The 14,785-nt window shown below is 40.0% G+C and overlaps 2 protein-coding genes across 3 annotated transcripts in view; one reads left to right on the forward strand and one right to left on the reverse strand.

Annotated features, from left to right (window-relative positions):
* The window catches only part of ndrg4 (NDRG family member 4), a 47,630-nt gene extending 40,122 nt beyond the window's left edge, over window positions 1-7,508 (forward strand). For both annotated transcript variants that reach the window (XM_080027429.1, XM_080027430.1), the window contains 4 exons: window positions 703-750; window positions 1,511-1,546; window positions 1,722-1,773; window positions 3,864-7,508. In XM_080027429.1, the coding sequence (XP_079883555.1) occupies window positions 703-750; window positions 1,511-1,546; window positions 1,722-1,773; window positions 3,864-4,018 (291 nt within the window). In that variant the 3' untranslated portion in view covers window positions 4,019-7,508. The remainder of the gene's footprint in view (window positions 1-702; window positions 751-1,510; window positions 1,547-1,721; window positions 1,774-3,863) is intronic.
* A 789-nt stretch (window positions 7,509-8,297) lies between these two features.
* Window positions 8,298-14,368, reverse strand: olmf4l1 (olfactomedin 4-like 1). The gene is made up of 7 exons (XM_080028659.1): window positions 14,258-14,368; window positions 13,999-14,121; window positions 13,445-13,663; window positions 11,546-11,699; window positions 10,934-11,161; window positions 9,863-10,031; window positions 8,298-9,017 (listed from the first exon to the last, which is right to left on the reverse strand). Exons 1-7 carry the CDS (start codon window positions 14,309-14,311, stop codon window positions 8,582-8,584), a joined length of 1,383 nt encoding a protein of 460 aa, XP_079884785.1. The 5' UTR covers window positions 14,312-14,368; the 3' UTR covers window positions 8,298-8,581.
* Window positions 14,369-14,785: the final 417 nt, after the last annotated feature.

Raw genomic sequence — 14,785 nt, forward strand, 5'->3', positions numbered from 1 at the left:
TGTAAGTGTGTGTGCGCGTGTGTGTGTGTTTGTGCATGCACAAGTGTTTCTGTTTTTGAGTGTGTATGTCTGCACGCGTTTGTTTTTGTGTGTTTATGTCTGCGCACGTGTGTATGTGTTTTTGTGTGTGTATGTCTGCGCGCGTGTGTTTTTGTGTGTGTATGTCTACGTGCGTGTGTGTTTTTGTGTGTGTATGTCTACGTGCGTGTGTTTTTGTGTGTTTATGTCTGCGCACGTGTGTATGTGTTTTTGTGTGTGTAAGTCTGCGTGCGTGTGTTTTTGTGTGTGTATGTCTACGTGCGTGTGTGTTTTTGTGTGTGTATGTCTACGTGCGTGTGTGTTTTTGTGTGTGTATGTCTACGCGCGTGTGTTTTTGTGTGTGTATGTCTACGTGCGTGTGTGTTTTTGTGTGTGTATGTCTACGTGCGTGTGTGTTTTTGTGTGTGTATGTCTACGTGCGTGCACACTGCGGCTGTGCTCCCAGTCTCCCAGAGTGACTCATCTCTGCAGCACACTGCAGTATCTGGGTCACTCACGTACACACAGAATAACATATTCTCCACATATAGACAATCGATAGAGAACATCCACTGTTCCACTGCAACTCCTGACCACCGCCGATGCTCCATGAATGCATAGATGTGTTTCCTGCTGCAGCTTTTTTGCTGTCTTTAGCTCAATGTGCTGTTTGTGTCCCTAAAGGTTGAGTGCAACTCCAAACTGGACCCAACCAACACCACCTTCTTGAAGGTAAGTCGTTCTCTTTTGACCTGTACAGCTCCTCCGCCATTAAAGGTGGAGTCAGCAATTCTGGAGAACGCTTGTTGTCAAAATCACTTTTTGTCAAAATCAGTGAATATAGCCTCATGATCCACTACCTGTCCACACTGTAAAGTGTATGTAAACAAAGGTGACTGTAGCTAGCAACATGCCTGTTTACAACAAGACAATAAATGAAAGTAAGAGAAACACAAAAAAAAGATACATTGATTCAGAAGATTACATACTTAATTGTAAAAGGTGTGAAGAATAAAAAAGAAAAATGTTTTGCCATGAACTGTAAAACAATATTGATCTGATCTATGATCTTGAATACACGCAGCTGGACATCAAAAACATATATGGATATGGAGTATTTAAGATTAAAGTGGTGCACTTTGGCTGCACAATTGGAATCCAGCTTGGCACTATAGCTATATTTATTATTATTTCCCTATTCCAGCTTTGTGCAAAGTTTCATGCTTTTTTGTCACTATCTCCTGGACTATTTGGGGTATTTTACAATTTCGGCCACATCTATAGATGACTGGACCATTAGCACCTGTAATCTTACAAAAGGATGTTTTTTTTTCAGTTTTATTTTGCAGCTGACTTGTACAATATGAACACCCAATATGTTGCAGCATTACAGAGGCAAGCAAAGAAAGAGGCTCTACGAGTTTATTTTGTTTCTCTGGTTGTGAGCTGTCAGCACTTTGTCTAATTGAACTACTCTCTTCTCTCATGATAGATGGCTGACTCTGGTGGACTTCCTCAGCTCACTCAGGTAACACTCTAACAACATTGCATCATCAACAGTCTGCCAAACAATCAAATGACAATTGAAAAAAAACTAAAAATCTGCACATACAACTAATGCGTCATCCATATTTGACACTTTTGAACTCCAAATTCAGTGAAATCAAAACTCTCTCTGTGTTGTTGTTGTTGTTTTTTTTCAGCCTGCCAAAGTGGCTGAAGCCTTCAAGTATTTCCTGCAGGGAATGGGCTACAGTAAGTATCCAATCAAAACACACTGAGAGTGTGATATTATGTTTGTCCTTGCCCCAGAAGTCATTTCTTATAAAAAACGTATTTCAGCAGATGTGTTATTGTTGTGTGTATGTGTGTGTGTGGTGTGCAGAGGGACATGAGTTTTGTTAATCTTGCCCTCTGTCTCCCTTGCCCCGTTCTCTCAGTCGCTTATGTGAAGGATCGGAGGTTGAGTGGAGGGCCAGGTACTTCCTCCTCCCCGTTCACCTCTGACCTCTTATTGCTGCCCTGTTCGATGGCATTGTTGGCATTTTGAGATGTGTTTTCATTTTTCATTTGGTTATGAATACAATATGTTTGCGCTGTTATGAATTTTTAGTTATTTTTTTTATCTTTGCTGTCATTTTTGATATTTTCTTTTTTATATATATATCCCAAAGACATTGAACCCCATCATTGATTAAACAAAAGTAATTTTTCCTCCGATGGAAAAAATATACTGCCCTCACTTCCCTCTCCCACCATTCCTTTGCCATTGCATCTCCAATACTGCAGCTCTCTTGCATGGCCTTCAGCTAGCTTTGGACAAAGGCCTTCAGACTAAGTTTGTAACAAATGACTATGTTTTTTTTAAATAACTACTAACATTAGAGATGTAATACATAAAGGTTTAAATGGTGAATGGCCAACAGAGCTGAACCTAAACCACATCAGCACAGTTTACACAATTAAACATTGCGTAACTTTGAGACTCAAAATAATCCTTTAGAGCTCTGGGCTTTAGAGGATCTAACTATGTCTCTGTGTGCTACTTCTATAACAAATATATACAGTATACAATATACTTAAAAAAATTCAGGAGGTTCATCATAAAACCTTTATAAGGTGATAACACTTAAGGTCAGTATTGTGTTTAAAGCTTGTTTCCCTGCTCTCAGTGGCCATAAATAAATGAATGCAACAGAGTAAACATTTCACCTGTACGGAAACATTTGAACAAAGGTTCATGTTGTGTATGTACGTACTAACAAAAATAATAATTGAAGCAATTGCCTCAGTAATTTATTATTTTAGTGCAAGTATCCTACTGATTGTACTGAATTATTATAATTGGTTAGGATCAAGCTTAACATATTGTTAAACTGTGTTGGTCGTTCTCAACCTTGGAGAGGGCAGTTGAATAAAAGTTCCTCACTTGTTCTCATACAATTAATTGATTGATTATTAATTAATAAATACTTGAAGTCAACTCAATGATAATGAAGTTCGACTCACGTAGGAGAATTGAGCCCAAAGCCCTCCAGTGCATGGTGCAGACAATGTGCTTCTATTGCCTCGTTTCCGATGAGCAGCACAGTTCGGTTCAACACGGCAAGGTTCTGCAGGGTATGGTAACCCTAGTTCTGGCTTGCGTTTCCACTGCCCTTGCTTGCAATAAGCTACAGGCTATATACCGGATGGCAATAGCTGCTGTCATAGTATAGGTCAGAGCCTTTATTGTGACATCGTAGCAGTCGTACACAGTGTAGCCCGCTGATTAATTCAATGAAGAGGAAAAACGTCCCACAATAAACAAAGAGCTGCCATCATCATAAATCTCACAAGACTATTCGCACTTGCCGAGGTGATTAAACACCTTGGTTTATCTCTTGCACTGAAATGATGATTCTGTCAACCAATCAATGGACTGCATTATGTAACTCCACCCTTTTATGACCGTGGCCTTTGGGATGGCTTGGTACCCCAATTAAATGGTGACAAAAATAGGTGCAACACGGTTAGGTTATTTATACCATTTCCAACTTTTGACAGTGGAAACGCAAAATAAATGCGTGCCGAGCCGCACCGAACATACCCGCACAGCTCGGTGGAAACAAGGCTCATGTCGACACATTAATAGCTTCAATAAGCAACCACAGCCATTCACGGCTGTCATGTCAACAGCGGTGAATGTCTGTCTTTTCTCAGCTAAAGACAAAAGAGATATTCTTCTGTTCTGCACACTAGCATGTACTCCCCACATCTCCCACCAACATCAGCTAATCACAATGTTATTATTATCATTTTCTTCTTTACAAAATGTAACCCTGGATTCTTCCCCTGTCTCCCAGTGCCCTCCGCCAGCATGACTCGCCTGGCTCGCTCCAGGACGGCCTCCCTGACCAGCGGCAGCTCCTTGGACGGGAACCGCTCTCGGACCTGCACCCATTCAGACAGCACCGAGGCAGTGGGCACCGTGACCCACACCATGGAGGTGTCCTGCTGAGCAGTCGGCTAGCCAGAGAAAGAGGGAGGGAAGGGGGGACAGAGGAGGCAGAGGTCGGGGAGTGTGAGGAAAATGTTTTAATGGTCACGTATTATGCATATGTTCATGGGGACGTGGTGTCAGAGAGATCATACTGGGCTTTTTGAACACAGGTTTTTTAGAAAGGTGGAGGTGAAGAAACCAATGGACGGTTTTTCTCATAATTTGTGAGTCTCTAATCAAACCGGGGACCCATATTAATGTTTCAAAAAGGTGCATGTTTCATAATAGGGGATCTTTTAATAAAAGGAATGGAGCAATGTGACAGACATGGAAGCGGGTAGTGGAGATGGCTCACTCTGTCTACAGCTATCTCCTCCACAGCCCTTCCCTCCTTCACTGTAAAATAACATGTGTAATGCTACTAAAAACCCCAAACACACCTGTAGCCCAGCACCTTCAGATTTAGGCAACCGTTTTTATTCTCTAAGTGTCATTCTTGTGTTTGATAAGTGTCTTCATATTCTTTGCCTGCACCGCTCCTCGAACCACTCCCCCCCCCCAACCCTAACCCTAACCCCTAACCCCCAACCCCCGCCCCACACTATAAAAAGAAAATAACCCTATCCGTCAGGAACCAGCACGGCAACCTGTCATAACGAGCTAGACATATAGTGAGGGAAATCGAACGTTTAGGGAGTAATATTGAAAGAGTGTTATGGGTCAGTATTTTGCTAGCTTTTGTTGTAATTTGTGTTGTTGTTGTACAGACACAATTTGATCATCTCTCTCTCTGTTGTTTGTAAGGGATGGTTATTAGTGAGAATGCATCCAGAATGGAGGTGTTTCCAGGAGTCAAACAGACAGCAGAACACAGCCTATAGTAGCCAATTGCAACTGTAGTGCTTGGAGAGGATTTGTTAGCATTTATGTTAGTCTAAGAGCGTAGCTAGAGTACACCACCCTGATTTAAAGCTGCACTCTTCAAGATCTTATGTCAAACTTGTGAACATGGTAAATTGCCTTTTTTTGCCATCAAGAGATGAAGCAAAACAAAACTAGCAAGCTCAATTCCATTAGATGTAATGATATATTGAGCATCACAGATAAGCCAAGCTGATGGACAATACCAGTTAACTGATGTCAAACTATTGTTTATTAACGATCAAATGGCATCGTATTACTGCCAATTGGAGCCACATCAGGGCAATGTTGCTGAGTGCAGCTTTAAGTTGTGTATTTGTCATCTCACATTTCCAAGACAGTCCACTACATGAATATAGGCGAGGCTATAGTTAGTCATTATTAACCTGTATATGCATGTGAATGTGAAAGTAACCTTAGGGCATTGAAGTATTCTGAGTAGTATCTAGCATTAGTGCATTTTTCATTACAACCTTACACGTGGCTAGTTAAATAGGGCCATGGATTCAACATCCATCGTCAGTTTGTAACACCAGTGCATGGACTTGGTTCTGGCCGTAGTCGGCTCTTTGTGGTCTCTAACATGACAATCACACTCTGACCCAAACCAAAACCAGACCAAGGGGACCGAGGCTGGACCAGGCCCACCAGACAAGCTCTCTTTTTTTCCAGGTTACTGCCCCAAAAGAACTGGCAGCAGCCTTCTCTTACAGTGCCCAGCCCCTCTCTGTGGGTATACCAAAGCTACACACACACACACACACACACACACACACACACACACACACACACACACACACACACACACACACACACACACACACACACACACACAAACTCACACTAGCTCACACAAATATATAAGCACACCAACATTTTTCACACACCTCGTATGAAAGCTGCGTGGGCTGTGCTTTGTAAGAGAACTTTGCCAAAGAAAATACATAAATCCACAACATTCACACACAATAAAGAATCCATTGTTATGTGGTTAGTGTGTGTTTCAATGTGCTGTGTAACCATAATCTAACCAGTATAGTACATTTATAGGACTATAGTTTTAGACTAGTGAAGCTGTGTGCTGCTATCTGCTAAGAGAAATCCTGGACTACCTTGTCAAGAGTGATGAGAGATGAGGTCTCCTGGTCTTTTGGCTTAGTCATGTTCAGTGTTCATGTACCACAGTCACATTCTCCTGTTTTCAAGTTTTACAAAAAAAAAAAAAAAACTTTTTGGCCCATTTCAGAAGGGGCATAGCTTCCAATTGCTGAGGTAATTGCGCTTTTTCCTGAGGTGGCCTGTAAGGGACGGGGCTTTTTTTGGAGCCATTTGGGCGCCAAGTTCGGAATGTAGGGCAACCCCCAGCCAAACTTAAAAAAAATAATAATTAACCCCTTTCACAAAGGTGCCCCGGCTCTCACAGGCAAACCCAGTCGCAACCTAAAGGGCTATCAGCTGAAGTCACTTTGTAAAATGTTGGTAGTGTGTTAGTCGTGTTTCTAAGCACCAGGGGGGCCTGAGAGTTCCGCACATCGGTAGAGAATAAGCTTGTATTCGTGCAAATGGTTCTTTTTACCAAAACATAGAGAGATTCTGACTTGAAAAATTTAAAGAAAGAATGAATGTGTTAAGGAAAAAATAATGTGATTTTGTTGACGCTTGAGAGATTATTGGGGATTTTTTTTTAAATAGCCAAACAATGTAATAGTTCAATTCCTGACATAGAGGAAGGAGAGATCATTCATGGATATTATACGGTCGGATCCAATACTGAAGTTTGCTTGTAGCGGAGTTCGTATATGATCATCTTTCAGTGTTTTCTCTCTTCAATAAGCCATTTTCTGCCATTTTACACCTTGGTTTCCTGCTTCTCCTACTTCTACCCAAACTGACCTGGGGAGGCTCCTGAATGTATTTTGTCCCTTTTGCTGAAGTGCTGTACAGTATTGTCAACCTACGCCTCTCAGAAACCCATCACTATGCCTTCCACTTCAATTCCCCGTAACCCACACACCTTTCAACCAAGCTCCCACCTGCCCCCTCCTTCAAGGTCTTTGAATAGTGAAGTTCAGTAGCGATTTGTGAAAGTCCACCATTTGTGAGCTGACACTGGATCAGTTTGTATAGACCTTGATCCTCCTTGCACTTGTAGATACTTTTTATTTCTAGAGCAGGTTAACCCGATCGAACACTCTAACATTACTGTATTGTGAAGAAAACTTAACATATTTCTGATCCTCTTCTCTCTTGAGTTTTTTTTATAGGCAATAGTATATAACCTCATCTTGGTATGATTATATTGATTAATGTCTACTACTACTATTTTTCTTCTTCTTACTGCCATTGTGATTGATTTGTATTGAGCAAATAAGTTATTTTTTTTTGCTCATTTGGATTGTTTCATATTGTGGGAGTCTTCCCTATAAACTTGTTTCTATTCACGACAGTAGAAGGACTCTTACCTGCTTTGTTGTCATCCAGATGTGTAATGTAAAGTTGAAATATATAATATATGAATACATATACAAAGTAAGCTGTCTCTGTCCATGTACTGATCAAGTAACAAGTAAGAAATAAAGACTTTGCGTCAGAATTTCAGGAGTCCGGTGTCCTATCATTGGAAGTCAGTTTGACATCTGTATTCAATGCTTGGTGTGCAGCTCTCACCTCTGCCTGGGACATTCATATTTCCTCTATGTCATCCTATGATGGACAAATGCTACCCTTTCTTAACAACATATTATAAACATCTGCTCATTACCTGTGCTAGATCCGTATGTATTGTTTACACACTGCTGAATACATATATCTGTAACACAATTAACATAATTGTTTTAGCATTTCATTTGATGAGAAATGCTGTTTTCATTTTCCCTCCCAGGAAGTTGAGGTGCTAATGGCGTAACAGCATGTGCAGTGGCCGAGGTAGGCTATATTTGTACATTTGCAAGTGTATTTTGCGTATCTTTGGTGTAATTCATATGAATTGACAACAAAGTGAATACATTCAACAATACCCACCCTTTGACTCCTTGCAGACAATCTCTGTATTTTATGTACTGGCTGATTGACAGTTATTACTATAACAGATGTTCAGTTAGGGATATCTTAACCCAATTTTTATCCATTCCCATATTTCTTTATTCTTTTTTTGGTTCTTACATAATACACATTGCAATGCAAAAGAGTTTGAACTAAAATAAACATGCTGTTGGTTATGCTTCTATGATAACTCTCCAATTCTCTACTTAGCTACTTTTCTCAGTAAAGGGTTAAGCCAAATTTTAATAAAACTTAACACCTCCTGCATATACAGTATGTTTAACCCCATATAATTCCAGCAGCTCAAAAGAAATAACCCATCCATTTCCTGGTAGGCTTTTAAAGGAAAACATCTCAAATATTTATTAGTTGTAAGTAGCTTAACACAGATGAAAAACAAAAGTACAGTATAAGCGAATGAATTCAGTGCATGCAAATATGTATGACATTTTTGTAATAATGGAATTAGATGAAGGCAATTTACTTTATGTTGAATTTACCATGTCAATTTACTGTGTATACTGGAGTTGATTTCAAATGTGAGCTGGTCACTAATACTGGATCTATTATTTGGATGCAGGCTGTTAGGTCAAAGGCTGTCAGCATCATCTACTGTATCTACTGAAACAAAACCTTATAGGAGACCATCAAGGAGTCACAGTAGGCATGTAGCATGTGGTCCACAGGGCTGTAGTTGAGGGAGTACATGTTGGCAGACATCTTGTTGATGAAGACACCAATGTTGAACCTCTCTGCCCCTGTTGTGGTGTCAAACGAATAGAAGATCTCCTCCACATCTTTGTCCACATAGCGCGTCGCATAGAGCACGCCGCAGGTCATGAAGGTGTTGGTCACCGCCTGCTTGTAGACCGAGGTGCGCCAGGTTTGGCCCAGTGCGGGCGGCTCACCCTCCTCCACCTTGGACAGCACCAGGTTGCCAAAGTCCTGGTTGGTGGTGTAGATCACCCAGACTCCTGACTCATCTGTGGCCAGGTCCAGGTCGGTGTAGGGGTAGCATTCGTCAAGGTGGCAGAAGTTACCCTTTGAGTTAAACCTTAGAAATAACAAGACAGGACAGAAGTGATGTATCCTTCTAAGAAATTAAAATTTAGAATCAGTATCTTAGCATTCTTGGTTTCATTATGTGATGCTATGTTTTTGCATTTAGAATTTATACATATTATATATTTCACAAAAACAGATTCATACATATATTCTTGTTTAGTTTTCTTACAAAACTTGGATAATTTTAAACTCTAGCGCGTAACTTCTGTTGCCCCCTTGTGGAATTTTGAGGAATTACAACAACAATGTCAGCACGTCTACATGAGGTACACCTTCGGTGATCGGCCATGGATTTTAAACCTTCTGCTGTATGTCCAAGTTTTTTTTCTTAGCAGTAGAATCCACAACTGTAAAAATTTCTGGGCACTTCATGAGATTTTTTGAGCTCCTTCGCTATAGTGTCAGTGGGCGACACCAGTTTGTAGACGCTGCCATATTTAGAAATAGAGAGAGAATTGTGTGGTGAGGAAAATGATTAATCCACTTGTGTCAACTTGTTGGGCCATGGCTTGAATTTAACCGACATTGTATCGAACAGGCACCTCCGACACTCGGGGGAATGACACGTTCCAGTTAGATATACAGTATAGAGGAGGACTATGCAGATGAACCCACCACCACATTTTACAGTGGGAAAAAAATGATTATTGAGAGGGATTATAATTGTGTGGCTCTATAATAAATATTTCATTAAAATGTTGCATATTATTCCTTTAACATTTATATGAAAATGAGAAAGATTTCATGATTTTGTTAATTTTTGCTAGAAGATCTTTATCCTCAGCATCAGCTACATGCATTTAAATAATGAGCAAAAAGACAGTTGAGCAGCACCTTGTGCCTTTCGGGAGTTGTACGGTGGTCACAGTTTTAGTGGTGAGGTTGAATCGACAAACAGCATCTTGGTTGTAACAGTTGTAATACAAGGCGTCTCCATACAGCACAACATTTGGACCCTGGACGGTGTTGGTGGTTGGGTTAGCCGCGTGGATCTGGACATTACCTGCAAGGAGATTAAGTAAAAGAAGTGAAAAGAAGAGAGGGAGGGGGTGAGTGTATTCATATGTATGTATTGTCATTTGTTAATATTAAAGAAAGGAGTAGCAATTCTAGTGCCTGACTTTTTTAAAGGACAAGTTTGGTTATGTTCTGTATTTATTCTGTATTTTTCTCTTTTTAAATGCCAAAACAAGCTATGAATTGATTCTGTTGTTGCCCAAAATGGTATGAACATAATCATGGCCACTAATGGTGAAAAGATAATGTTTTACCTGTTAATAAGAAGTAACTTGATGCATCCACTAATACCAAGGACTTTGGTATTATCAACAAGATTTACTGTATCAATATAAATTCTGTTTCTTAATTTTACATTCTAACGATTAATCAAACCACAACAGTCTTTTTTAGTTTTCTCTTATTTTTAATTTGATAACATGTTCCCTTAGCTTCTGTCAGTCTTAACAGTACAAGAGTGGACCTTCTAGTGAAATCGAAAAATGTAATTATTGCTCTGGGCATAACACATTGTCTGTCCAAAATCTTGCATTGTTGGACTATATTTTTAAGAGAGAAAAAAAAAGAGATGTGATGCTTACTCACAAGAGCATCACATGTGATTAATCCACAGCTGACACAAATGCACCATTTACTCCTGCTTGAGTAGGATTTGCAAAACACTACAGTGTCCAGATGTTTTAGGAAATGATTGACCTTTTTTCTCTCTTTATCTCTTTTACAAATGTAAGTATTGAGGCATGTTTAAAGATTAACATTTTCAGATTGACCCAGTGGGCTTGTTGTGTTGCTTCAACTTTAGTGTGCCTCAAACATATTTGCTCCTCACTAACAAAATCATCAATCAAACATTAACCCCCTTCAGACCAGAACAGAAGAGTTCTTTACCTGGGACGCTCACCCCAACAATGAGGGAGCTCAGGCTGGAGTAGAGGCGGACGTAGTGGGCGAATTTGTTGCCTGAGGTCAACATTACCATCCAATACCAGCTCTCCTTCCCCGCTGCTGGCTTGGGATCACGACCCCAGGCTCCATACTTGTGTGAGCCAGGGTACTCTCCTGCTGTTTGCACCCTCGGCCCGGTAATGTTAAGAAATTGACCATGGGGACAGTAACCTTTTGGGAAAATGTGAAATGAAACAAGAAAGGAATTGTTCAGATGTAGGAAAACTAAATAAGCAGAGCTGGTTGAGGAAGGTGTCCATTACATAACATTACATTTATCTGATGCTTTTATCTAAAGCGTTTTCCAGTAAGTGCATTCGACCATGAGGGCAAACACCCAGAACAGAATGGTCTATTGGGTGTGATTTTGCTTGAGGTTAAGGTTTGGTAAAAACTCTACTAACTTGGGTTATTCAATAAGAAACGCACGATGAATATATATTATGCAAATTTGCAAATATACAAATAAAAGCAAACGCTTGCTTTACAGTGGATGTGAAAGAAACCTAGAAACAATCTCTCCACACTAGAATTAAGTCTTGTTCTTGGCCATACCAACTGGAGGTTGTGTGGGTTGACTGGTAGGGTGAAGTCCATTCCTGCACTGGTCCAGGTCTCTCCTCAGACGGCGGTTGTCTTTTTGTCTTTTTGCCACCTGCATGGTGTCATACGCCTCTAGCTCCTGCATCCCTGCTTTCAGGTCCTCCAGCTGAGATACATAAGTAGAACAAACAGAAAAAATAAAAGAGTGTGATGTAAGCAAACTAAACATGAGGTTTTGGTTTTGGTTTTATTTATTGTTTCCCTCAGTATGAGTGTCCTTGAAGGCAGAATTTCCTGTCATCAGATAACCTATCCTGGATGGATTGTACATTGATTAAAAACGTATATTACTCAGACACTTCACCTATTTGTTTCAAACCTCACAGCAAAAAATCTATTATTAGTATTTTAGTATAGTATTTTACTTTGATAATACAACTCCCATATTGTTTGCCGAAATAAAACATTGTCACATTATGTTATGTTGCAGTAACATTTGACCTCCAAAATCAGCTCACGCCAAATTTGATGAAAGCCCCTCAAAGCATAAACGTTGAGATATTACGTTTATGAGACATGAGGTCACAGTGACCTTGAACTTTGGCCTTCGACCTCCAAAATGGAATCCTAACTCTGAATGGACATTTGTTTGAGGAAGATCCCTGTGTGTTCATGAAAAATCATGTTCACAAGAATGGTCCAGACAGAAGGACGGACAAACAGACGTCCAATCATACAGACAACCCGAAAACATAATGCCTGAGGTGCAGAGGCAAGAAAACATTTTGTGTGGGTACCTCTGCAAAAATGCAAGTTCAAAGGCTGATGACAATGTTAGCAGGCAGTATATGGTTACTAAACCTACCTGAGATACATTCAAATTCAACAGGAGGCTCGGTATCAGCACACTTCTAAAGTTCTTTACATTTTGTTTCTATATCGTCACCCTCTGAAAATAATGGCCTTTTAAGTCATTTTTTCAGTGTTTTCAGGAAACACAAAAAACTTAACCAAAGATTGAATATATGATATTCATTAATAATTTCACTCAAACAGGTTATGTCAAAAGATGACTCTTGACATTGTAATAACAATTTCTGTCAATTATGTAAGATATTAGGAATAAACCCTTTATAATAATGTTTAACTTGTGACTTAAGCCATTTTACACACTTGTGAAATGTCCTTGAAAAAAAAATGTACAGTAAATTTTGACTTAGGCAAAATAAAATGGCCTAAAACACACTCTTGACATTCTGGTAATATGGTATAATGGCCTATGTCAAGTAAAATCACATGATCTGTTCAACTGAGGATTTAGGCCATTTTACCAGAGGTGGCCAGCATCATGAGGAGATGATTTAAGCAAAAAAATCATTTTGGCCAAAAAGTGACTTAGGCCATTATTTTAAGAGGGTGACGATATGTAATTTGTGTTATGATGATAGAATCAGTCTGATGGAACAAGCATTGCTGACTGCCAGTTTTACTCTTGATACCACCACATGACAGCCATGGTAGACCTTTTCAATCGCACTCAGTGAAACTTTTGTCTTTTTTTAGGCCACTTGGAATCAGTGCGACAAGCTTGACATCTGATCACTTTATAAAGCTGCTATGGCAAATTGGTGGCAAATAGGTGCCTATTGGAATTGTGTGACTTTCTATGATTTATTTCCTTTTACTGTAGCATATATCCGGTCTGTTGTCAATGAAATGTAATATCGCTGGGGGAACAACATCATCAGCAGCAACTTCATAGTCAACTTATTAAACAGTGCAGTTAAACTCTTTGTGCTCCTTTTAGATAATACTATTCCAGATATGTTCCAAAAATGAATCTACATTTTGAGCAGACTTCTACATACAGGTAGATGAGACCTTCTTGAATGATGTTGGTATTGGATCTACCTGTTTGTTGGTGTCAGTGGTTAGACGCTGGTGTCCCAGGGTGGTGCTGTTGAGCCTGTCGATGAGCTGCATGATCTCGGTCAGCTCATTCTCTATCACGTGCAGGCTGAGAACTGAATAGAGCTCTCCGTCATCCTCCCTCTCCAGCGTGGACACATCTTCCTCCAGCTGGGGCAGACGTCGCTCCAAACCCAGCAGCAGACTCCCCAGCTCCTGAGTCTGCAGATAGAGCAGGTAGACACGTTTACATGGGACAGCTAGATAGGATCAAGCCAAATACTGGTGTATTATAAATCCCTTTTTTCTTACATTAGTCTAAATCGTCAAAATTAAAACAAAAGAAAGGCCTGACATGTTTCAATTTGTATAATGAATCTAGATTCTAGATAAATAAAAGTTTCACTTTTAGAGATATTCCAATTTGTTTGGATGCATCTTTTACGTACGTGTTATTTAAAATCCTAATTTATTTGAACGTTATTTTACAGTTGTCCAGCAGCTGAGGGAAGTTGTGTTCTTTACAGCCTGGTTTAGCAAATAACACGACCAGTTACCATCTTTCGGGTGATGCTGCTTTGGCATTTTGATGCATTGTCCTCCAAGGTGCTGAGTTTGTCATGAGGGAATGCCTTTCCTGAATTAGTCAACTCACACACACACATATCATCTGAAAGGGCCTGAAACACAGAATATCAAACGTGGGTGTAAAACATCAATAGAATGGGCAGTATCTGATCATTTCTTATTCATTTTAAGAAGATCAATGTTGCTTAAAATAGAAGCGTCATCTCTATATTGTGAGTATTATATTACCTGGTGGGTGAAGCTCAACACAGCACACAGTGGAACGATCACAAACAGCTTCATGGTGAATCAGAGAGCAGAGCCAAGTGAACCAGTCCCTGGACACAGTTTGAATATGACAGTGTGTGTGTGTCTGTAGCAGCAGCTTCTAACTCGTGAACACTCCCACTAACCTCCGCATCTGAGTGAGTTTTGGTCACTTCCTCCCTGTGGTTCAGTAGGCTACATTGGGATGCAATGGCAAGCGTTTCATGCCAACTGAATCTTGCATAAGGATCTTGTTTCAATAGGTCTTCCCAAAATTGCGACATGGTCAAAATTTGTGAAAATGCCCAAATAACACATCTGCTACATATATAATTATGTTCAAATGTGTTTTATTACACAAATGTGTTTATTTTCTCTGCACATGTTATGTTTCATTTTTACTATGTGGGATCATTGTGCAACCTTGACTGAGGGAGTCCTTGCCTAAATGCCCTACGGTTTTGTGAATATCTGAGGTGGTCACAGATAGTATACCAAACTTGTCAAGTA

This window comes from Ammodytes marinus (assembly GCF_949987685.1).
Source record: "Ammodytes marinus genome assembly, chromosome: 5".
Classification (NCBI taxonomy): domain Eukaryota; kingdom Metazoa; phylum Chordata; class Actinopteri; order Uranoscopiformes; family Ammodytidae; genus Ammodytes; species Ammodytes marinus.